The 24,024-nt window shown below is 47.7% G+C and overlaps 2 protein-coding genes across 2 annotated transcripts; both read right to left on the bottom strand.

The window, feature by feature from the left end:
• Window positions 1-1,454: 1,454 nt before the first annotated feature.
• atxn7l1 (ataxin 7-like 1) lies at window positions 1,455-11,289 on the bottom strand. Its single transcript, XM_067254684.1, is given in 10 exon segments — window positions 1,455-4,366; window positions 5,047-5,733; window positions 5,735-5,822; window positions 5,945-6,066; window positions 6,623-6,830; window positions 7,236-7,528; window positions 7,774-7,856; window positions 10,089-10,519; window positions 10,817-11,000; window positions 11,170-11,289. Coding segments are annotated over 10 exon segments (2,130 nt in total). The 5' UTR covers window positions 11,186-11,289; the 3' UTR covers window positions 1,455-4,348.
• A 7,644-nt stretch (window positions 11,290-18,933) lies between these two features.
• On the bottom strand, window positions 18,934-23,770 carry sypl1 (synaptophysin-like 1). The gene is made up of 5 exons (XM_067254353.1): window positions 23,351-23,770; window positions 21,923-22,041; window positions 21,127-21,331; window positions 20,594-20,785; window positions 18,934-20,379 (listed from the first exon to the last, which is right to left on the bottom strand). The coding sequence occupies exons 1-5, from the start codon at window positions 23,417-23,419 to the stop codon at window positions 20,248-20,250; spliced, it is 717 nt and encodes a 238-aa protein (XP_067110454.1). The 5' UTR covers window positions 23,420-23,770; the 3' UTR covers window positions 18,934-20,247.
• Window positions 23,771-24,024: the final 254 nt, after the last annotated feature.

The raw sequence follows: 24,024 nt of genomic DNA, 5'->3' as shown, positions 1-24,024 counted from the left end.
AAAATGATTTTACAGCCTTCTCGTCAGGGAAATAATAAACTATCAATATTGTAACTAGGCTACACTCCCCTCCAGAATGCATCACTCATCACCCCATGATGTAGGCCTACTGTACCTAGACTATTTCCCACACAGAGAGATTAAAAATAGAGTAGGCTACCTAACTTTCTCTAGTGATAATATAGCCTTTTGACCGAGATTCATAATTTTAGACAAGACTAGATGAACTGTGGCAAATAGCCTTATAGTTTTGTGCAAAAAACATGTTAAAACTGACATTTCAACGTGTGCATCAATCTAGACGTCGATGGTTAAAGTTGCCTGTTCGACATGCAGACAGTGGTGGTTTCGTAGAATGCTAACCCATCGCCCTAACTTTACCGTACTCCTCACAGGTGATACACAATCTGGTTGCTATGATACTTTCTGGTCACGCGCGAATATACCACTTTGCCAAGCACTTGCTGAAAGACTCATTTAGACCTGTAAACAATTTAGGCCCAAAGTTAAATAAAACGTAAAATGATACATTTTATGATCTTAAAATCTGCATTTGCCCCTCATTTATCAAACCTATGAGGGAAAACACTTCAAGGTATATTGTTTTTATCTTCTTGAACACTGACATAGTCCATAAGCCAATTTACCACATTTCATATCTGATCCATGTTACTAAATATTGAATTAGGTTGACGTTAGATAATGAAAATATTGAATCAGGTTCAAGATAAGTTATGAAAATAACTCCCTAAAAGTCCTTGAATGCACATCGGACCCTTTAGAAAATATGATTGTTATGGTTTTTTAAGTTGTCTTAATCCCTCCAGCCCTTTCCTATAGGCCTCAGAAACACAACAAAAGGTGCCCACCGCTATCGCCCACACAATTAACCAAAGGACCGGCATTAAACCATTATCATAAGAATGCTGTTTGCAATGGGGGGAAAACTTCTGAATTCATTGAAGTGCTACACAGTGTTTTGAAACCTTTTATCTCTGCAATTACATCCCAGCAGCATTTAGCACATTAGACCTACCTAAAATTGTCATTTTTGGTCTATTTTGTGGCTGGCCCATTTTTCTATGCTGTAATGACCATTATGTCATTTGAAATCATTAACAATTGATTTGGACCTTGGGTTTCTCTTGTTCCATCATAACACACATGATGCCTTCACACAAGTGCATATTGTGGACATTTCGTATACATCTTTTTAAAAGCTTTGAGGAAATCGTCATAAAACATCAGATGACCCAATAGGCCAACCCACTTTGAGACAAAGAACGGGAGAACTAAAGCTGCAGGTAAAAAATGTATTCGATTTATTTCAAATCCAAAACAGTCAAACCTGAAAATACACTAATTCCATTGCTAAAAAAGCCACAGGGCCAAGAGGATATGAGGAACAAAAACCCAGAAGTAAAAAGCACATCATTGACAACACCTAGGAAGTGTAGCAATTTCATCAACCTCATATATGGGGTCAGATTTATTTACAGTCTGTATAAAAATAAGGCCTTACAGAGACATCCTTTCCCCTACAGCTTGGTAACATGAGCCTGCGTCAAAGTACTCTACCAATCTCCATACCGCCTTGACCTAACCTCTGAGGAATATTTACTGTATATTCTCCAGTCAGTAAACTAGCTATTTAGAGCCAGGGTAACAATCAGACTGAAGACAGTGCTGTTCACCTGAAGGAAGCAAGTCCAATGAAGGTCCTAGCAGTAGAATACACACACACACACACACACAGAGTGAGAGGAATACAGAAACACGCACGCTGAAACACACCAGGGATCAGGAACAGGATGGATCATGGACTTGATATTACATATAATGTGCAACATTCTGTGGACGTTGTCCATTGCCATGGACAACGTCTAATCTCATTACCTATGGGGGGAGCATAATTAAGGTGTCGGGTTTGGAATCAATGATGTATTAGGAGCAAATACATTGGGTAATGGGCCAAGTTTTTGTTCCTAGGGAAAGACACAGGCAAACAGGGGGTTCTGCCTAGCGACGTAGCCGGGCCTCAATAATTCAATCTAGCCACTTTTCTTAGCTTTATACTATCATCTCTGTTGGTGACACTGGAGTTTCCTAGAAAGGAAATAACCAGCAAACACTTAGGCCTCTGACAGCCTAGAGATGATGGCTGTACGGCAAAGGCAGGGGGGCTCAGATCCTAAACTTGTGAGAATGCACTTTTCCTTCTCTCTACAACTGATCCACCATTTGTAGGTGGAAACAGACTGGCCTTAACTCCTCAAATCATCTAGGGTGCATTTCCAAGGTATTAGAATGTGGCCGAGGGTGTAAATATGAACAGTACGCACGCTTCTCCTTGGGGAAACGGACCTTGCTCTATACATTCAACAGAGCTTGATAGGGGGGCCAGCACACCACAGCGCAACATTGATTCTTCATTTGCGAGGAATATCAAATTCCTTATCGACAGTATTTGACAATACTTTTGTTTTTACAAATATATATTTCATATATATAAATCGATATATAAATCGAAGCAGATGAAACATCTGGGTGTATGACAAAGTGCAAAAAGAATAGGAAGAGTTCTCTAGAGTGTTCACTTAGTTCCAGGTGCGCGGTCTCATCAACTGCACATCCCTTTTGACCTGCAAACGCACAGGGGGCATGTAGGGGGGCAGTGCCATATGGCCCGAGTGTCATGCTCATCGCTGTCGACGCTGTGGTGGACAGTGGCTGCATTTTGAAGGTCTATTCTACCGCTTAACCTCTGCACCTTTGTATTCCTTCCCTCTCCATCCATGAATATAAGAAAAAGACGGAAAAACCTTTGAAGCAACAAATACATAAAATGCCTTTGCCGCATTAGATCAACTGAAAAGGTCAGACTAGATATTTAAGTCAGTTTGAGACTGGTTCTGTTGCATTGCTTTTTAGTCAACGCTATACATATGCATTATTAGACAAAAATGTTGAAAAAAAGTGTCACAAATGTACTTTGCAGGCAAGGTGCGACTGTTAAATTGCCGGAATATTCCTTGAGGGGTGGTTTGGCAGGTACCAAGCGGGGGAACTTGCTACACATCATACACTTATTGTAAGCGTCACACGACAGAGTGTTGAACCAGAGGTACATAGAAAACAAAAAAACAAAGTTGAACATTGGAAGAAGGCTTAAAAAAAGATAAACCCTCAGGCAAAAAGATATATGAGGCCCTCTACAAAACTAAACCATCTCAATAGATCTTTATACAGACAGACCCGGAAGGCCAAGACACATCATCTTTAGTTCTTTTAGTACTGGGAGAATTATTAATAAATACAAAAATAACCAAAAAGATATGTACACATTTAACAAAATGAAACTCTAAAATAATACTTCCAACTTTCATTTCTTTTTATGAAATACAATTATATTTTGCCCAACAGCATCTGTAGCTCTGCTCTGGACAGTAAGAAAATAATTACGAACATGATAAATACAATTTTTAAGAAAGAACACCACCAACACCGTAGCTTTTTCCTTTAGGATGCAAGTTAGGAAACACCGACACTGTGTTTCGTGCAACTTTAGAGACAAAACAACAATGTTACAATCCTCAAAAAACCTGAATTCTTCCTATATTGGGTAAAGTTCTTCCCTGGTTTGGACAGGTCCATGTGTGGGGCTGTGGCCTGCTTGGTTCTGGTCTGTTGTGGAGTCCAGGAGGGGGAAGCGGAGTAAGTGCACTTTAAACGCAGGCATGCTAGTAGGGCGGGGTTGAATATAGTGGGGGTAAAAAGGAGAGAGAGCGAGCAAAGTTGAGACAGGCTGAGAGAAAGAGAGAGAGATGGAAACAAAGACAGACGGATGAGCTTCAAAGGATTGTGGGCCTAAACAGGAGGCTCTCACAGGTAGGTACTTCCAACCAACCAACACAGAAATAAGGATGCCTTTCTGGTCACCTGACCAACACAGGAACAGGAAGTAACAAGAATCTACAAACTTGATTGGTAAATCAACCAAAAAATGTACAGCGGTGATAACGATGCCAAACTAAAACCAAAGCAAATTTCCCTTATTAGAGGGTAGTCTGTGATATATCTCTCTCTTGTCTTCATCTGAGTGTTCCTAAGTGACCGCGTCCACCATTTACACCACTCCATTGGTTGATCCAGTTAGAGGTGGAGTTAGGAGGAGGGACCACAAGTCTATATACGGGCACAGAGGTGTGCGAGGGGAGGAGCCCACGTGGACTCCAAGTCCGAGGTTCCCCCTCACCGTGTGAGCTGCACTGCCATTGGCTGATGAACCAGAGTCTTGTCGTATTGATACTACAGCTGCCAAACATTCGGTCTGTTCGTCATATTGGCCTCAATGGTGCATCTTGGGCTATGAAAGAAAGGTGATGGACAACAGGACGATTAGTTGGTCTATATACAGTCATTTTAACAGGAAACGAGGATGACAGATGCCAAATCAGTCTACAGATGACAGGTACCAAAGGAGTTGGGTAAGCCGATTGGTGTGTGTGTGTGAGGGTGGGGTGAGTTGAGGTATGTGTTTAGGTGTGTGTGCTGTTTAGGGTTGGATAATGTGCATGCGCAGATTCATGTTATTCACAGGTCATTCACGCCTATTTGCAGCTGTTAAAACTGAGAAGAAACTCCACCCCCACAAAATGCAAAGAAGTGAGGTGAGACTGGAAGGTTTGAGGATATCTCTGAAGCGTGTGTGTCTGTGAGAGCATAACTAAATATGTAGAAATTTCTGTATTTTTCCATTGATTTCTCCATTAATTTTGTATTTATTGTGTGTATAAATAAGGACAACAGACCACAGTATAATAACTTTTAGTTAATCTCATGAATGACCTATGAATGTAATTAAGCTGCACAACAAACCTTACCCGCTCTATGTGTACGTCGGCTAAATAAATTAAATGTCATGTGATGCGTTTCGACGAATTGCTGAACCATCAAAAGGACAGTTGCTACTTCATCCTCGATTCCCGAACCCTCAACAACCTCTCCCGACAGCACGAGGGCAGTGTGTGTGAGAGGGGTCGTCACCTGTCGAGGTGAGTCTGGCCTGGCCGACAGCAGGCCTCCGCTCCTCCTGAAGATGGCTTCCAGCCCCGAGGCCTTGCTCACCTTGCTGGGCCTCTCTCCGAACGAGCTGGGGCTCCTCCTCTTCCTGCCCTCGGCTCCGCCTCCGTAGGCCAGGGGGCTGGAGGGGGGAGGAGGAGGCGGTGGTGGCGGCGGAGGCTGGAAGCCGGAGGAGAAAGGCAGGGCGGGGTCCCTGGCTGGGGGAGGGTAAGGGGCGGCGGGCTCGGCACAAGGGTACCAGTCCACGGCCCGAGCCACCGGCCCGCTCCCAGCACGCCCCATCCCCTTCCTCCGGCCGGCCGGGACAGGAGGCCCCGGGCTGGGGAGGGGGGAGGCGGAGGGGTGGCTGCTGCTGCTGCTCCCGTTCCTCAGGGCGGGGTCAGCGCTGGGGAGGGAGGAAGAGGAGATCTTCCTCCTTTTGGCCCCTTCTAAGTGGCCTTCCCTGGGGAGGCGGCTGGTCTTGGTGGTGCCGTTGCGGGCTCTTCCCTGGGCAGGGGACACGGGTTCCGGGGGCCGGGGGGGGTCGCGGAGGTTGAACACCCCTGTCCCGGACGCTGCCTGTGGGAAGGCTGGAGCGTAGGACACCAAGGAGAAGCCCTCTGACGAGGAGGCGGCGGAGGAGGAGGAAGGGGGGGGGACTGAGGAGAAGGGATGGCCCAGGGGGCTGGAGAAGGGTGACTGGGGCTGGGGGGGTGGCGGTGGGGGGCTGGGGGGGGTTCTCTGCGGCCAGGGGCACCTTCCTAGAAAAGCATGCAGGGAGGACACGTGGGCTAGTGAGTCGCGCTAAACTGAAGAGACAATGATAGCGTTTTATCGGTGCACATTACTCCAAGAGTCAGTGAGAGTACGCACACACACACACCTCCACATCTGTGCGTTGACGTGCTTCTCCACCATGTAGTGCAGTGCCAGCCTCATCTTGTCCCACCGGCGGTCAAACACATAGTGACCCCTTCCCAATAGTCTGCTGCTGAACGCACAGCACTGTGGGGGGGGTGGGGGGGGGAGAAAGACGAAAGGGAGACAGAAAAGGAGGGAGGGAGAGGCAAAGAAAGTGGGAGACGGAACAGGCAAAGAGGGACGGAAGGAAAGTCAGGAACGAGGAGGGATGTGAGGATCAGGAGGGAGAGGGAGCACAAAAATAACAGAAGGGCGAGACAGATGGGGAAAGGAATAAGAAAAAAGAGAGAGAGAGAGAGAGAGAGAGAGAGAGAGAGAGAGAGAGAGAGAGAGAGAGAGAGAGAGAGAGGAAAAAGGGCCGGAGAGGGTGGGAGAGGGAGGTGGAGGTAAGCAGAGATTAACCTACAGACACACGTCTGAGACACACGCCCTGCACTATCACTGTCTCTCCCCACTCTCTCCAGACCTAACACCTGCACCGACAAGACACGCCTGAGCAGCGTAAAAAAAAAAACGGCAAAGCCATCCGTAAAACTGTACATGGGCATATTTAAGCACGTCTATCTGCCTGGATCTGCGTGTCTGTCTACCCGTCTAACCGTCTCCTCCTCTCCCCGTCTTCTGGGTGGGAGACACTCACCCCCAGGGGTCGAGGGTGGTGAGGGGAGGAGGGGCAGGCCAGGCTGTCCGGGTCCTCGGCCGGGTCTCCCTCCCCCTCGTCGCTGGAGGGCCGTCCGTCCGTCCCGCTGACCCTCACCCAGCTGGCCCCGCCGCCGTCGGAGGCCGAGGACGGGGGCTGAAGGGGGGCGGAGCTCGAGGCCGAGGCCCCCCCGACGGCACCAGGCACTCTGGGGGGAGGGGGGGAGTTATGGAAGGGGGGGGGGGATGAACAATGAGAGAATGGGTTGGAGAGAAAGACAGGGAGAAAGACGTGAGAAGACATTCTGTTAGAGCCACCCACGTACGAGGTCTCCACTTCTTCATTTGTACTCCTGGTACAACTGCATTCAGACAACTCGTTCACAGCGTCCCCCAGTGGCAGAAGCGTATATTACAGATAAGGGAAATATTTACACGACTTATATTTCACTTTACCGCTCCAAAAACGAGGTAAATAACTGGGGAGGAATGTGCAATATCAATTAAGGTAAACTTATCTGGAAAGATGAGAATCTTCCAACCCTATCTTCCACAGCAATAACAGGAGTTAACCGTGAGTTCCCCAAGACGTGTATTCCATCTACACAGCATACCTGGGGATGTGTGCGTTGGCCAGCCGCAGCCTGAGCGTGGAGACGGTCCGGCCGTTGTGGAGGTGGGAGGGCTTGCTGGGAGTTGGAGGCGTCGGTGCCACGTCCAACGACGGGGCCGCGGCCTGGCCCAGACCGGGCCCCTGGCTCTCCCTCCTGACCTGGCCGCCGTCCCTCTCCTTCGCTCCGTCCTTCTCCGCGTCCTTCTCCTTGGCGCGACCTTTGTGCTCGGCCAGGAGGACGTCAAACTGTTTCCTGCGCCCGGGCACCGCCCTCCGGTGGGTCAGCGAGTGAGTCTGGACCCCCCCCAAGAAGGGCGACAGCATTAGGGGCACTTCCCTCTAACGGAGCTCCAAACATCTGCGTTGCATCACGAGAAACACCCGATACAGTCGTGGCACAAAACAGAAATCCATACGGATTCTCCAGGAAGTCCACGACTTACAAAATACAAAAGGAGCTGTGAGAGATGGCTTCTGGAGGATTTCAGAGGAAGATACCTCGGGTGTGTGTGTGTGTGTGTGCGCCGTGAACGTCTTACCTTGCAGGTCAGGGAGCGCGTGCACTGCCTCTTGCTCTCAGGGTCCTGAACCCCGCAGTGCTTGTTCGGGTCAAACACCCGTCCTGTACAAATTACACACACACACACACGCAATCATTTGCTACTTCTGAGTGACAGAACTGATTTATAGCGTGAATGATTCTGGACCTGGGAATTGCCCGATATGGAGGCTAGTATTCAGGTTTTGGCCTTTATTTTTGGACGATTGTTATATTGTAATGGGCTGTAATCTCTATAATCCTGTCCCATCAGACACAGCGAGATGGCGGGGGAGACAGAGAGAGAGAGAAACGACCCTGTGGTGGAGAGACGAGGCCGGGCGGAGGAGTTTTCTAAAACGAGGACGTTCTGGCTGCTTGTGAATTACACCGTAAATCAGAGGAGCGCTGCACACCGCGGAGAAAGGGAGGGGAGAGCAGAGAGAGAGAGAGAGAGAGAGAGAGAGAGAGAGAGAGAGAGAGAGAGAGAGAGAGAGAGAGAGAGGGAATAAGGAGGAAGAGAGAATCAAGGTAAGGTTAGGGAATGTGAGGCAGGGGAGGAGGAGGAGATGACATAGTTGAAAAAATTGATGGAGAGTAGAGAGAAAGGGCAGAGAGAGAGAGAGAGAGAGAGAGAGAGAGTAGGCAGAGGACAAGAGAGAGAGAGAGAGAGGGGGAAGATAGAAGATGAACAGAGAGAGAGAGAGAGAGAGAGGAGGGAGCCCTCCTCCTCCACAGAAGTCTGATAGGTAGGCGCCAGCAGTGCAGCTGGTGTTGTTTAAGAAACCCGTCTCCTTCGGTCGTTTCTTTCACGACACGCTGCCTACTACACGCCTGAAAGGCTGTAAACACTTTTCACACTCCAAAACATTGACTTTCTTCCCTCTTTCTTTTGACACGGTGTTCCTGCTCAACGCGTGCACGCCCTCACGCTCCCTCCCTCGCTCCCTCTGAGGGCGTGTGGCCATGCTCCGGCTCTTGTGCAACACAGCGGTCAAACGGACAACACCCGGGGCACTTGACGTTTCCACGCCACCTCGTGTGTGTTTTGCGTAGATGTCGTCGTCAGCGAAATCGCCTCACGGTGTACGGGGTCCCAGGTTACGGGTGTGTCAGGAGGAGGTTACCCAGGTTACGGGTGTGTCAGGAGGAGGTTACCCAGGTTACGGGTGATCAGATGGTTCTCGACATCTCTACCTCAGTGAACTTTCATCTCAGCCTCGCGTATGTAGTTGGTCTTCATCTCTGCATAGTTCTCGTCACACAACGCCATTTTGTACCGTTGGGAACTTGATTGGTGACGGGGACGAGCCTAATCACTCGATACTGCATGACTCCACCCACAGGCGGAGAGCCGGGCTTCCTTCATTCTGCGAGCGCTAGACAGTAGCGTTACCCTACACCGAGGTGTCTCGGCTGCTACCCCGGAGGGTAAACCACACTATGATACATACGCAGTTCCATGTTCTCAGCCAGAGAGAGCCAGATAGACAGGTAGAGAGAGCCAAATAGACAGGTAGAGAGAGCCAGATAGACAGGTAGAGAGAACCAGATAGACAGGTAGAGAGAGCCAGATAGACAGGTAGAGAGAGCCAGATAGACAGGTAGAGAGAACCAGATAGACAGGTAGAGAGAGCCAGATAGACAGGTAGAGAGAGCCAGATAGACAGGCAGAGAGAGCCAGATAGACAGGCAGAGAGAGAGAGAGAGACAGATAGACAGGCAGAGAGAGAGAGAGAGACAGATAGACTGGCAGAGAGAGAGAGAGCCAGATAGACAGGCATAGAGAGAGAGAGACAGATAGACAGGCAGAGAGCGCCAGATAGACAGATAGACAGGCAGAGAGAGAGAGAGCCAGATAGACAGGTAGAGAGAGAGCTAGATAGACAGGCAGAGAGAGAGAGAGCCAGATAGACAGAGAGAGGGGGGGGGGGTTGGAGAAAGAGAGAGGGTAAAGGTCTAGTGTTGGGCTTGTTGCAAATATAAACACCGACACACACACACAGTTAGGTTTTAGAGTTCCTAAATATGCTCACTAACAGAGGGGCAGTTCTTTGCCAGCCAGTGTGGGACCAAATGCCAGAATGCGTTTTCACACGGATCAACAGACTAAATCATCTGCTCTGTTGTCTTATCGGTCACACGCTCACACGCATCACATGAGGATGTAGCTAAGCTACTATGCTAGCCTCGGGGCGGGTGGGATTCCCTCGAGATGGTGAGAGTCTCTGGATCAATCCAAGTTGAAAAAAGGGAAACATTTCTGGATTCCTTTTGCTTAAACAGGAGCACGCACACACACACACACACACTCACCTGAGAGCCTCTTGTGAGGCCTGGCGCTCTTGGTGTCGTTCGGATGCTTTTTCTTCGCGGGCGACGGCAGGGGTGCGGCGGGGCGGGGGGAGGGCGAGGGGAGCGGCGGGGCGGAGCGGGGGGAGGCCAACTGGGAGTGGCGGCGGTCCAGCGGCGAGGGGAAGGGCTTGTCCAGCGGGGAGCGCGCCGCCGGGCCCGGCCGCCCGTCCGAGGGCGACGGGGAGGCGGAGGGGCGCGGGGTGGGGGGCCCGCGGCCGTTCGCCAGCCTCTCCTGGGTGCAGTGGGAAGATGGGGTGGAGGGGGAGGCTTTGAGGGAGGAGGAGGAGGAAGGGGAGGACGTGGAGGGGGAGCAGCTGACTCGGACGTGGGCGCCTCCCTCCGCTCGGCCCAGACAAGGCATCTTCTCCAGGCTCACCACCGGCAAGGACACACTAGAGAAGGGGAGAGAGAGAGGGGGAAAAAGAGAGAGGAAGAGAGAGAGGGGGGGAGAGAGAGACACAAAGTAAAAAGACAAAAAAACAGAGACAAGAAAAACATAAAACGCACATTACAAAGAGAGAAATAAAGAGGGACAGAGAAAAGGAGAGAGAGAGAGAGAGAGAGAGAGAGAGAGAGAGAGAGAGAGAGAGAGAAGGTACAATTCAATGATTCCTTTGAAACAGACGAAAGCGTGTGCGGTGCGTGTGCGAATGTGCGCGCGAGCGTGTCCGCGAAGTGCGAGTCCGCACCATGTCCTGCCGCGGGCTCCCTTGGGGGGGTACACCGCCAGAGGGGCCTTGCTGAAGCGGGAGTGGGGGTAGTCCCTGGGCACCCTGAAGGCCAGCGTGTCCCCTGGGCTGGGGGCCACAGACACCTTGGGCTTCATGGGGACCAGTGGGGCCCGGGAGGGGCACGGGGAGCCGTGACGCTTCTCTGGAACACACACACGATGAAGGCTTAAAATAACACGGCATATCAAATTATCACTCTTCATGTATTATTATTATTATTATTTTTTGTTATTCTTCTTTAATGCAGTATTAAGAGGAGGAGAGAGAGGGGGGGGGGGGGGGAGGAGAGCGAAGGAGAGGAGCAGACTTACGGTTCTTGCTATGCATGTCTTGGGGGGGAGGGAGGGAGTGGGGTGGGGAGGAGGAGGAAGAGGAGAAGAAGGGGGAGCAGTCCTCTACTCTCTCTCTCTCTCTCACTGGGAAACTACTCCCCAGCTACCTGCCAAGGAACAGAGGGGGAATGTCAGAAACGCGCACACAAACACACGCGCGCACGAACAAACCCCATGCTGAACACATCAAATCGCGTTCGTACTGCTTTCTCTTGCGAGGCGCTTTGGGAGAGAATATGGACTCGCTACTTCACTTGTCAGCAGATTAAAGTGTCTCTGTCACGGTTATTCATTTTGGGAATCAACATCCCCCCCCCCCCCCAATACTAACAGTCTCCTAAATAGACTTGGCCCTGCTAAGAGCCGGAGTCGCTCTGCCTGGGGGAGACGAGCCAACACTCTCCCGCCTCTCTCCATTCCAGGCTCCCCCTTGTCCAATCTATCTTCCCCCTCTTTCGTGGTTGGCAGATGAAAGGGCCAATGCGTTGAAGTCCTGACTGGACGAATGCCTGGCCTCCCTGTCAATGAGTGCTGAAATACCGACAACACGCAAAAACAATGGGGCCGCGTCGACGGTCAGATAAGACCTGGCGTGTGGGAGTGTGTGTTTTGGGGGTGTGATTGCATGCGTGTGTGCACGTACGGCAGGTGTTGACGCGTGTGTATGTGGGGTTTTAGCAGGTGTACTTGCCTGTGTGTGTGTGTGTATGGGAGGTTTTTGCAGGTGTACTTGCCTGTGTGTGTATGTGAGTTTTTTTTTGCAGGTGTACTTGCCTGTGTGTGAGTGTGTTTGTGTGCGTGTGTGGCAGGTGTGTAAATAGGCCATGAGTGGCACAGAGGCAGCTGTGTTGCGTGACGGACCAAAGTCCACTTCATTCACAGGTATGCAGGGCTAAGCATCAATAGTAGCAGTTGCAGTCGCAATATCTGCCTCCACATGCAAGACAACAACTAGCTGGAATAATCTTACTATAATACTTTCTGAAGGAATGAGAAATTAAAACATATGTTTTGTTCCAGTTTCCACTGTTGGTTTTACCACTCATTTTGACCTCTGTTAGGGCACGTTTATATAGTTTGTCTAATCCAAATTCAGAATATTGACAAATGGCCTTTTTATACAGTAATGGCCTGGTTCCTGCTGTGGGCTTGGCATAGGCTAACATGGGGTGTTTACTGGCCTGCCCTAGCTTAGCATTCCCTAACCTAGCCTAGCGTGGAGTTTACTAGCCTGCTCAAGCACCGAGCACCCTAGCCTAGCCTAGCGTGTGGAGTTTTCTAGCCTGCTTAAGCCTAGCGTACCCTAGCCTAGCCTGTGGTGTTTACCGGCCTGCCCAAAACAAGTATAAAGTATTTCCAGTCCTGCTCTGGCCTAGCGTGTAGTCACTGCTAGCCTCGTCTGCGAGCAACCACAGGAAGAGGAAGTAGAGTCCAACAGCTCAGCTGGCATTGTTTACATCCGTTGCGGAGCCATTGGCGCTGGCACGGCTAACGGAAGTCACGCAACCGCCCCAGACAGAGAGAGAGAGAGCGTGAGAGAGAACCATGTCCGGCCCTTCTCTAACACGCTCTGATACGCAACACACTGTTGCAGCTACCATGTCGTTGCACTATACAGACTCCATAGAGCGATGGGACAGGCCTCCTCATTTACAAGCCTCAATAACTCGAGGAACAACAGCGAAACACTGCACGCACACACGACAAAACACACACATACACACAGTGGAAGTGCCGACAGGCTGCCCCCACACATCAAAGAACCAACAAGAGAGACTGTGGGAGAGGATGAGTGTGAGAGAGCGAGAGAGACGGAGTAAACCAAAGCACGAAGAGCTGTCAGGGTTTAATTAATCCACAAGTGTAGCAGGGTATAGGCCCCTACCCTGAGAAGGGTACCCCCCCCCCCCCCCCCCCCCGTTAAGTCTCTGCCTAGTCAGCCCAGCCAGTAACACAGCCAGCAGCAGGGGCCAGGAGCCGGACATGAAAACAACACAGACTCACGTCTGCCCGCCTACTTGACGAGCTAGTGTGCCTGCTTGTCTACCTGTCTGACTAGCTGCCTGTCTGGCTACCCGTCTATCAGTCTGTCTGTCTAGGTGTCTGCCTATCTCTGTCTGTTTGTCTAGTCACCTGTCTGCATGGCTGTCGGTCTGTGTCCCTCCTCTCCCTGCTTTTGAGCTGAGAGCGCAGAGTTGAGAGGAGAGCAGAGTCTGTGAGAGAGCGAGGGAGCAGAGCTGGCCATGCATAGCAGAGAGGCGCTGACCCTAATCACTGACCCCCATGTTACTCTCTCTGCAGCTGTACAGGGAGGATAATAAGTAGAGGAGGCACCGTAATAAGATCTCAGGTCAGTTTACACTATGCCCATTTCAGATTAGAATCGGGGTAACTAATGGAAAGACAGATCCAGGATCTGATTCTGTGTGGTAAATGAGTCTCTTAGCTGTATCAAGACCGGTAGGCACAGTCTCTGCCAACAAGCTGTAGGGGGGCCAATAGTGGGCACAGAATACACAGCCTGAAGCTGTGTGTGTGTGTGTGTGTGTCTGACTCTTTCTGCACAACCACACAGCTCGATCCTTTGCACATGCTGCCGGCAGCAGATGTGAGCGCACTTGCGAGGGCTCAGCTCAAATGTAAACAAACAAACAGAGAAACACACCGTGAGCGGGTCCAAGGAAAGTGCGAGCGTGAGAGAGAGAGAGAGAGAGAGAGAGAGAGAGAGAGAGAGAGAGAGAGAGAGAGAGAGACAAAAGAATGGAGAGGGAGTGAGAGACAGAGACGGAGAGAGAGACAAAGAGAGAGAGAGACACTGCAACTGTTTTTTCCAGTCATTCTCAAATAAACTACTATGGCCAATTTCGAAGTATTTTACATGGTCGTGTCCATCCACTGTCGGTTGTGTCAAGATACTGTGATGGAAACCATTTCAGGCAAGCTTAGCTTTACGGCATGGAGGAAAGTCGCATGCTCACCTGGGATGAATTACTATTTGAAAAACCTTTCAAATACCTTTGAAAGAACTATCAAGCAAATGTTTTTTCAGAGACACCTTGGACATTCTATAGCTTGTACAAAAAGTAAATTAAAAGTAACCTACATGGAACAAGATATTTTTTGGTTAAGTGCCCCTTCATACACCGTTAATTCCTTCCATCTGACCTTCAAGAAAAAAAAAAAACAAGTTCCAAAAGGTGTCTCTAGACTCTAGATTACAATCTGCTGAAGTGAAGCACAAGCATTGTTTTGAAAGGATTTTCAAGCAGTGTTTTTTTTCCCTTTCTCCCTCGCCCATGTCTGGCAGTGTTTGGGCGTGAGGGTGTTTGGCAGAGCAGAACTCCGGGCGCGGCCGTGTGGGTTCCGGGCCTCCTACCGTAATGGGTCAGGATTCCCTGGGGTTTGACCACTTGGTTGCAGACATGGCAGACGACGAGGCAGATATCCTCCTGGGTGGGATGCTGGCCGTACACGTGCATCTCTGAAAAGGGGTTTGGGGTGAGAATGAGAACGTGTGCGAGATAGATAGAGAGAGAGGGGGGGGGGGGGGGGGGGAGACAAAGAGAAAACGCCAGGGGAAGGTAGAGGTCATGAGTGTGGGGGGGGGGGTTACAGAATTAGCGGGACAAAGAAAAGCAATGACAGAAAGTAGGGGAGGATACACAGACGAGAGAGAGAGAGAGAGAGAGAGAGAGAGAGAGAGAGAGAGAGAGAGAGAGAGAGAGAGATCGGGGACAGCACTAGCATACAGAAGCAGGATGCGAGCCTGGCACAGTATGTACAGCTTATGTACTGCTGCAGCTCAAGCGCAGTCAGCGCCGGATTCCTTCACAGAGACACACAACATCAAAAAGAGCGGGCCGTCTGCCATTTCCCTGTTCACACGCTCGTCCAACCACGGGACAGGGGGAATAACAAGACCCTCTGCCTGTCACACTCATACAGCTGGTCTCATTTGCCTCATTCAGAGAAACACCACACTTACTAGCAGGGGGGGTTATTTATGACTCATAAGAAGAGATAACAGAGCCGGTGTCTGAACATTTTATCCTACCTGTCAGATTGTCCGACCAGGGTTTACTACTAAGAGCAAGGTCAAGGTTCATGGTTAAGGTTAGACTTAGAGTTGTGCACCACGGTAGGAAAAACAGAGTGAGTGGAACCAACTGGACGGCACACGGCGCGAGTGTTTGCCCGTGACCCCTATCGCGTTGGCAGACATGTTTCCTATCATCTGGTGCACCGAGAGGGTGCAGACGCAGGCAGGGATGCGACGGCCATTTTCTCTCCCTGCGCAAAAGGCACCGAGCCAGGCGGTAGGCACCGAGCCAGGCAGTAGGCACCAGCGACGTCAAGGTTGTGGTGAGGACCGGTCCCTCACGTGGTTAACGAGGACCAGAGCCGCGGCCGAGGGGGAACTTTCTCCCAGCTCGACGTGTCGGCGCGTGCAAAAACACCCAGAGCGGTGGGGTTCTTCCCGTCTAAGGTGAATCAAACCAAAACGTCTTTGGGTTTTAGGAAGTTGTTGTGTGTGTGGTGGAAGGGGGAGGGGGGGGGGGAGAGAGAGGTTGTGTGGAGAGGGGGGGGGGTAGTGAAGGGGTGAACCTATTGTCCGAAACCTATCGTCCGTCAAGTTTCACACAAAGCAGCGGAGCGGCGATTGCCGTACTTGTAAAAGAACAAATGCTATTTCCTTTGACTCAGCCAAGGCAAATAAGAACAGAGTGTGTAGCTTACCCCTGTGCAGACACTGCCAAACCAGCTGCCGTGCCAAAGCCCGGCAAACAAATACTCCTTTTTCGTCAATGAAGTATTTCGTTTTTGAACCTTCCCATCTTTTGATGTTTAAACCCGTCAGACAAGCTTGTGCTACAACTCCTCTCCATACAACATTACAGCAGCTTGGGGTTCAACGCTGCCGACACTCTGCAACAGACTGCAGATTAGCAACACGGAACCAAGGGGCACTGCACCAGTCACTATTTCCAGAGATGATTATGTGGTCGGGCTGTGCTGCCGTCAGTCATCCTTCGGTACTGCCTGACCTCATCAGCTGGAGCTGTGTGTCTGAGTGTGTCTCTTTCTCCCTCCCACTCTCAGATGACCTGACTATAGGCTATGGGTCAATAGCTCCAGGGACTACAGTGCTGTCTGGCTGAGAGTTAGATGGCAAGAGGAGGTCATCTGGTACTTGAGATAATGGGCGTGACTAATATTTTGAGACATACAGTAACAGTTGGCTACAGGACGGCTAACTACAATGGCTGCCATGGCAGTGCTCACTGAAATGGTCTAAGTTATCATTTATGCATTATTATCACTAGTAGAAATGGTACAGAACCTAACTTAATTGTGACAACACCTTTTTTAATCTGTTCACATTATTCTAACGTTTACACCGAGAAAGATAGCGAATAGATTATTTCTCATTCTGTTCCAGTATCAAATGTATCTCTTTTCACGTACTTCGCATAAAGTATGTAGTTGCATGTCTGAAAACTGCCATAGAAGGCCAGCAGGAGTGTCGTCACAGACAATAACAACACGTTGTCATGAGCGTGACAGCACCACATGTTAATCTTACCTTCTCTGCTGAGTTTTATTGCATCCTTGTTGTCGATAAGGTATTTCGCACCGTCTTCGAAGGGAGAATCTGTATCGGAATGAACAAACATTGTTATTGCACTCAGAATAACAACGGGTGCAGGAAAACTTTGGAGTCAACGACGGACCATGCATGCAGCCATGCTGGGTCGAGCTAACACACGAGCAGCAGGCTGCTATGAGCTAGTTAGCTAGCTATGTGCCTTCCAGTAAATCAAGAGGAGCTGTCAAAACCAACTAGCAAAGAAACTTAGCGATTACTCACCAACCGTTACATATTCTAGCGTACCAAAAGTGCCTATAAGTGGCTGACGTTGCCAATTCGGATTCCTCGAAAGGCAATTGTATTGTACATACTCTATTTATAATGATAGAGTTTCTGTTTTGTTTCTTTCAGCTTTGACAGATGCATGGAAGAGGACACGAGCTCAACTCAATCTCAGTTCAACGACACAGTCACAACACGTGTCACTAAAATGTACGACATCATTAATGTGCACACTTACTGTCAAAATACTGTAATTTGGTTGCTTTTACGAAAGTAGACCAAGGTTTACACAGAAACGTATCCGGACTTGGTATTTGGCGATCCAATGTCGCCATTGCTCTTCCTTCTTGTAGCTTGCTTTTTTCCTCTCCTTCGCAGTAAGCGAAACGAGACTAGCACAGCGCCTGACGTCATTATCGTCATTTTTCGTATTCGCTCGGTTTCTGGCCGCTGGGAATTACAGTTTGAAAAAGTTTAAATTCAAACCAGTGTACAGGCTAATCACTGTAAAATGTGTTTATTTATTTGACTTTTTTAATTTGTATTTTATACTTACTGAATGTAAGCATTTTTACACCGTTAAAGCTTTGACAATGAGGAACGGTGATGATGTAAATCATGCAGGCCTTTTGTGGTTTGGCCAACGATTTGGATAAAACGTGTAGGCTACATTGAACCTGACCCCAGCCCTTTCCTGATTCCATACCCTTTCCCATCCTGGTTTATACCTCATACAGAATGATCTCACTCCAATCGGTAAGAAATTTAACAGACTCAATCCCTACCACACTAGCCCTTTAGCCTACTACAATCACCCAACCCGCTCCATTGCTTTATTCGAATGTGCCCGTTGGGGAATCTTGATGAAATGGATGTATGTGGGTGTCTTTCAATAGGGGGGTTATGTGCATTTGAATTTGAATCCTAACGCCATTCACTCATGGCGTTTACTGAAAACTGAAGTAGGCTAAAACATTTAAATGTAAGCCTAATAAAAAATAAATTCAAATGTATGTTTATTTGACCCTTGCAAACTACCAGGCTTTATATCTCAGGAAATACATTGTTTTAATGTCACTGGTGTAACGCTGGTCCAGTAGTTCTAGCTTATTAACAAAATCATGCTTCTAAGCGTTCATCACACGCATTACCAGTATGTGATGCATTTATTGGTCAATTGGTGTCGCAAAGGGACCGTTTATTCTTAATCCACAATCGATTAAAAAAAATGTAGCCAGGTTGATAGCTCAGTTAAAGCTTGCACATTACATTTAACATGTAATGTTGTCGAATCATTTCTAATACTGGCATTGAATCAAAAAGGTTATATCACACCAAGAGTTTTTACCATAGTTAAACATTGGGGAATATAACCTGCTATTGACCTCTAGTGGTAAACCATGAAAATGCCCACCCATAAAGAAAGTAACAGACGAAGTTGACAACGCAGTTTCGCATTGGATGTGTCATGAAGTATGTTGAAATGATGGACTAAGACATCTAGCATATCTAGTAAATCACATTTTCTCATTTGTGGGATGAATGCTTGACATTCTCGATGGTGAAATACAAAATCTTGCCTCAGATGTAGAGCGTCAGGTTTAAATCATCATCATAGTCGAACCAAAATACGCTTGTTTACTAACCGAATCAATGTGTGTGACTTTGACATACCATAGAGCGCATGACGGGGCGTGCAGACTTCTTAGCTGGCGGATAGGCTATCAGAGAAGAGATGGATGTGTCTAATAATTGACCATGTCATTGTAGGCCTCCAATATCACTCACACAAACACACACGCACACACTATAGGGGGAATCACTATAATGTTGTGTTTGTTCCATAGACGAAACAGCTAAGAGTGTAGTCACAGGATGCACTGGAGAACAAAAGCAGCTCTATGCCTCCAGGAATATTTATTTGGGTCAGAAATATCCACCACCTACTCGCTACGTTTGCAAAACAGTGGAAAGTCACCCAAAATATATCAATAATAATAATAATTGAATGACAGAAAGAGGACATTCATAATTTGGATGATTTTAGGACAATGGTTGGGCTGCCTTTTTCCTGAATAGCAGGTTAAAAGCTGAGATATTCAAAAGCCATAGTTGATTACAAGATTATAGAGTGCAAAGATATAACCAGCATACCACACACACACACATACACAAAAAAACAAACATAAACTTTGGCCTTGAGTGCCCAAGCACACCAAGTTAAACATCAACAATGCTAAAACAACTCATCATTATTAGTTGTGCAAAACGCACAGTGCACTTGTTTTTGGTGGTGGATCAACAAATAGATTACAAGATAGTAGTAAAATACTAGATACAAATACTACATACAAATATAGTCACCAAATATGAAATAATAAAAAAAGGATTCATTGAGCATAACAAGTACAACAATATGGGAAGATGACAATATCTCAATTTCCTGCATGATCTGAAATGAAGGGAAACAAATACATAGTCCTAATACCTGGAAAGTGAACAACACAAAGCCTTGTGAATGTACATTGGGAATGCAGAAGAATACTTTGAATGCACCACATATAAGTGCAGTGCACTATAAAAAACAAACAAACCCCCCAAAACATAGTCTGTACCTCAAAATAGTAGGGTTCATGGCTGGGTTAGATATATAACACAAATGGCATGTTTATTGCACCTAAACCTAAACACCTAAAAAATGTATTTGGAATGCTTTGGAACAGAAACTAAAGCAGATGGGGGATCCTTCTTAAGGCATAAGTATTAAAAAGGCAGATACACTGATATAGTCTGATAAGGCACAACGACCAATAAACCTAGATAATCTTCATGTCTGGACAGATTATTTACCACAGTGAGTATGAGAGGAGGGGGAGGGTTTAAGTGTGGGTTGAAAATGAGGGTAGAGGACGGATGACATCTCACCCCTCTCAATCTATGATGCCCGGGTCTTCTATAAATCATCACTATCTGGCCTTACTAGATATAGCATGACAGTTGTTTTCTTTCCTCCTTTATACCCTGGCTAACCCCAAACCTCAACAAATAAACATTCATTTTGGATCCTGACCATAAGAAGGAGCTCAAGCAATTTCTTACTTCGGAAAATATTGACTCTCTTGTCTTAGCATTGCCATTTCCAGAAGACCATGGTCCCTAGGTAGGTGGCGACGGGTGGGGTGGCCTTAAATAGGGGCCGGGGCTTGTGCCCTTCCAGAGCCTGGCTGGGCGGAGTACTTCTGAGAATGCCAGCGGGTCTCCTTGTAAACAAACCAGGCGTTACCTGCCCACACCAGCAAGTTCAGGTACCCGAACACCTGTAGAGAGAAGCACACACATACACAAACAGACACAGATTGATGAAAGATAAACCATTTGGAATCACTTATCCGTGCTTGATTACTCTTGTCTGGCACAACCAGTATTTCTCAAAACAATTCAAAGCCACTCCAAGTACTTGAAACGCAACAGCAATTCCAATAATTAAAAAATGTATTTCCAACAAACTCCGGTAGAGACACAGTTTCTTACCACAGAGACGTTAAGGGTGCGCATGTTGGCAAATTGGGAGACCTCACAGGTGACGTCCTCAGTCTTGCACAGCGCCAGGGTGGAGATGATGCCAGGGGTGCTGGTGGCATCCTTGACGTTCTGCAGGCCCTTGGCCCATGCGGAGGAACACACCAACCACAGGAAGGCTATGGCTGCCGTCAGACCAAAGTCCTGAAGAACAAGGAAATGTACACTCAAAGTGAGATGACACCGATCTACTTCTTCTGCAGTCCACAAACTGACATTCAGGAAGGACAAACACAAAAACCATGGGCAAACTACATAGCTTAATTACTAATATCACTTATTCAATTACTAAATCTTATTTATTATGTTAATTGAACAATTGATCAAACTTAAAACTACATTAATTGATAGGGGGTCAATTGATTTCTTTGTCCAAGGTAAGTTTGATCAATTGATGTGATCTTGGAGACACAAGACACGGAAATGTCTAAGTACGGTACCACACGGCATGAGCTACCGCTGGGATGAAAAGGGCCGACACTCACAAACATGGGTCCGAAGTCAGAGTTCTTGTAGACGTGCATGTATCCCAGGTAGACCAGCAGAGCCACCATGGCATACAGGAAACAGACGATGGCCACGCCCACAAAGAACTCGGCCGAGGACGCAGAGTCCCCGACCAGGTGAGTTGAGGCGACAGTGCGATTGCACAGCGTGGTGTTGCTCTCAACCAGAGGCACATGGCTTAACCTAGACAGAGAGGCAGTGTGTGTGTGTGGGGGGGGGTTGAGGGGGGGGGTTGTTGAGAATTCGAAGCACTTGACATTCTAGGAACGGAGGACGGAGTATTTTGTGATCTGAAGGTGAGTGGTGGATCATAATGACGGTTTTCGGTTCCGCCTAACATGGACATGGTATGAACAAGGAGGCACTCGTTCACCTTCTAAGCCAATGAGCTTCCCTCAGGGATCCGTCGGGTCCCCTGGTACGTTCTTATTGCATATGATCTAAACAACGACTTCCTGGAATCCTTTGGCAGGAAATCCGGTGATAATGGGTGACACGACCCATCAAAGCTTTTTATCCTGAGCCTTTGACAAACTCCAGTGGACCCCTAGTCCCTGGTCTACCCTCTTAGGCACTTTGTACTGTGGACTCAAGTGAGTTGAAGATGAATACCATCCAACCACTACTACTAAGTATGCATGCTTTTCTATTGCTTCTATTGCTTGGTAACCTCTATAAATATTGGTGTGTAATAAGTGAATAGTGGCAATAGTGCTTTGTTTAAAGTTGTGACAGTGACACATTCGAGCCACAAAGTAAATGATTAGCACTTGCCTGAAGGGGTAACTGAAAGTGGCATTGAGTGTCTCGTTCCTCCCCTCGCCGCAGAAGATCGACACAATGTTCTTCCCTGAATATCCTCCGCAGCTCCCAAAAGCAAATATGGCCGTCAGCTTGTGAGGAGGAGAGAAAGAAACCATGAAGATAAACAAAAAGTTAGCATTTGATTTATGGGGGACATCCCTGTTGGATTTAGCCTTAGAAACGGTATCAGAGCGGGAGGACCTTGGATAAATAAATTCGAGAACTGCTTTTCTATTTGAGCATGTTTATATTCTATGAGCAAAAGGAATGCTTTTTATCTTTCTTCGTTCACATGCCAACTTTGCATGTTCGAGACATTCTGTCTAAAGACGTCTGATACGCCTCAACAGCTGCAAGCCAGTTACAATGAGTCTCTGTTACAAAATGTCCTCTCAGGCGTCATTGCGTGCGTTTGAAATGAACAACATATGGGTCTCAATTAGATGATGAGAAATGTGTCTGCAGAGAATATTATTCATCCTATGCTTCTATTCTGCCACGGTCAGCATAAAGCAAGGCCTTGCTCGAGCATGCGATGACGTCGTCAACACCCAGGTCGGGGCCTGTCGCTCTGCAGTTTCACCTCACTGACACCCAACCGCCTTGCTGCCCCTCTCCAGATGTTTTCTCCCGATGTCAACGCCTGCTATTTCCTGTTTACCAACCCATCACATCTCTCCTGACTCTCCTCCTTCAACAATGCCATTGCTTATTAGTCAGCATCAGCGAGCATTCGGAACATAGCGCTATCTGGAGTCAGGTGACTAGGGTGTTGCTGGTTGCCTGATGCCTGAGAGTGTTTAGGCATTGCAATGGGAAAAAGAGAGAGAGAGAATCTGAGCTGGTAACTCAATTTGTTCCTGCTCACAGTGAATTCCTTTGACCCGCGTTCTGCGTGTAAAACTTGTAACATTAAAGTAAAACTTAGACATTTCCTGACCAAGAAAATTTGGACTTCTCCAGAACTAAATGAGGAATGGTTATTGTTCATAAAAGTGTGTAGGCTACTTTACTTTTCTGGTTGAGGTTTTACCCTATGAAAAAACAACCACTGCATAGGCAGAGGCCAGGCCCAAAGTTCTAAATCATTTGAAGAGCTTATTTCCAGTAAAATATTGGTGAGAAGGGGATTAATGTATAACATTTGCCTTTCATTTGAAGGGCAAGTATGATCATTTGTGCAAGAGAACCTGGCAACGTATCTCAAAGTAAAACTGAGTTTCCTGCAACAGGTCTGCAACATTGAGAAGCTACGTTATTTTAATACCGTAAAGAAAAGCAATAAACATGTAGCTACAACTGCCAGAAAAGAATAAACCCAGTCAGGCCGTATCCCCGAGCTCAAGTGAAAATCCCTGGGTTGTACAGTATTAAAACTGTAAATGCCTCTTTACTTACCCATTCCACAAGTTTGATAAAACCAAGAGGCTCTTTGAGAGGTGCCATGTTCAATCGAAATCCTGTCATCTCCTCGCCTTTCTAACTTTTACCCTAACGAAAACGATGGACGAATGATCCAACTTCGAGGAGAAAACCTAAGTTTGACAGAGTGACGTGGTTCTGCGGTGGATTCGGTGATGCTACCCCTACTGCGCAAAATAACGGAGGCTTAAGGCTACTGTAAAATAGACGAAAACACGCAAAACTGTGGGTTTTACAAAAGTTAAGTGTTTTAACATTGAAGGGATGTTTTAAAGTAGCTGAATAAATAGCGGTCAGATATTTCTAAACTTTATGAGAACTAGGTCGACAAGTCACCGAAAGTCCTTTTTTTTCTTCGTCTCCTACAGACTTACTCCAAACAGGCGTATTCACTCTGTTGCCTACAGCCAGGGTAGGGTATTTCTCCATCTCCTGTTACCGGTAGCTGTTCCAGTCATATGACTTGAGACATCAAACCGCGAATTCTCAAAATTCTTTTACAAAAGAATAGCCTTTGCGCCTGTAAGCGGTTAATAACCCGCAATACAGGATTTAAATCAGAGCTGCCTTACAAAGTGCCATGATAAGGTTACACGACGTGCTCTCTAAATAAATGGAGAACACTGAACGCTGGTTTTTAGTCAATTGCT

This window comes from Osmerus mordax, chromosome 17 (genome assembly GCF_038355195.1).
Source record: "Osmerus mordax isolate fOsmMor3 chromosome 17, fOsmMor3.pri, whole genome shotgun sequence".
In the NCBI taxonomy this organism is placed as follows: domain Eukaryota; kingdom Metazoa; phylum Chordata; class Actinopteri; order Osmeriformes; family Osmeridae; genus Osmerus; species Osmerus mordax.
This window is presented reverse-complemented; position numbering and strand designations above follow the sequence as displayed.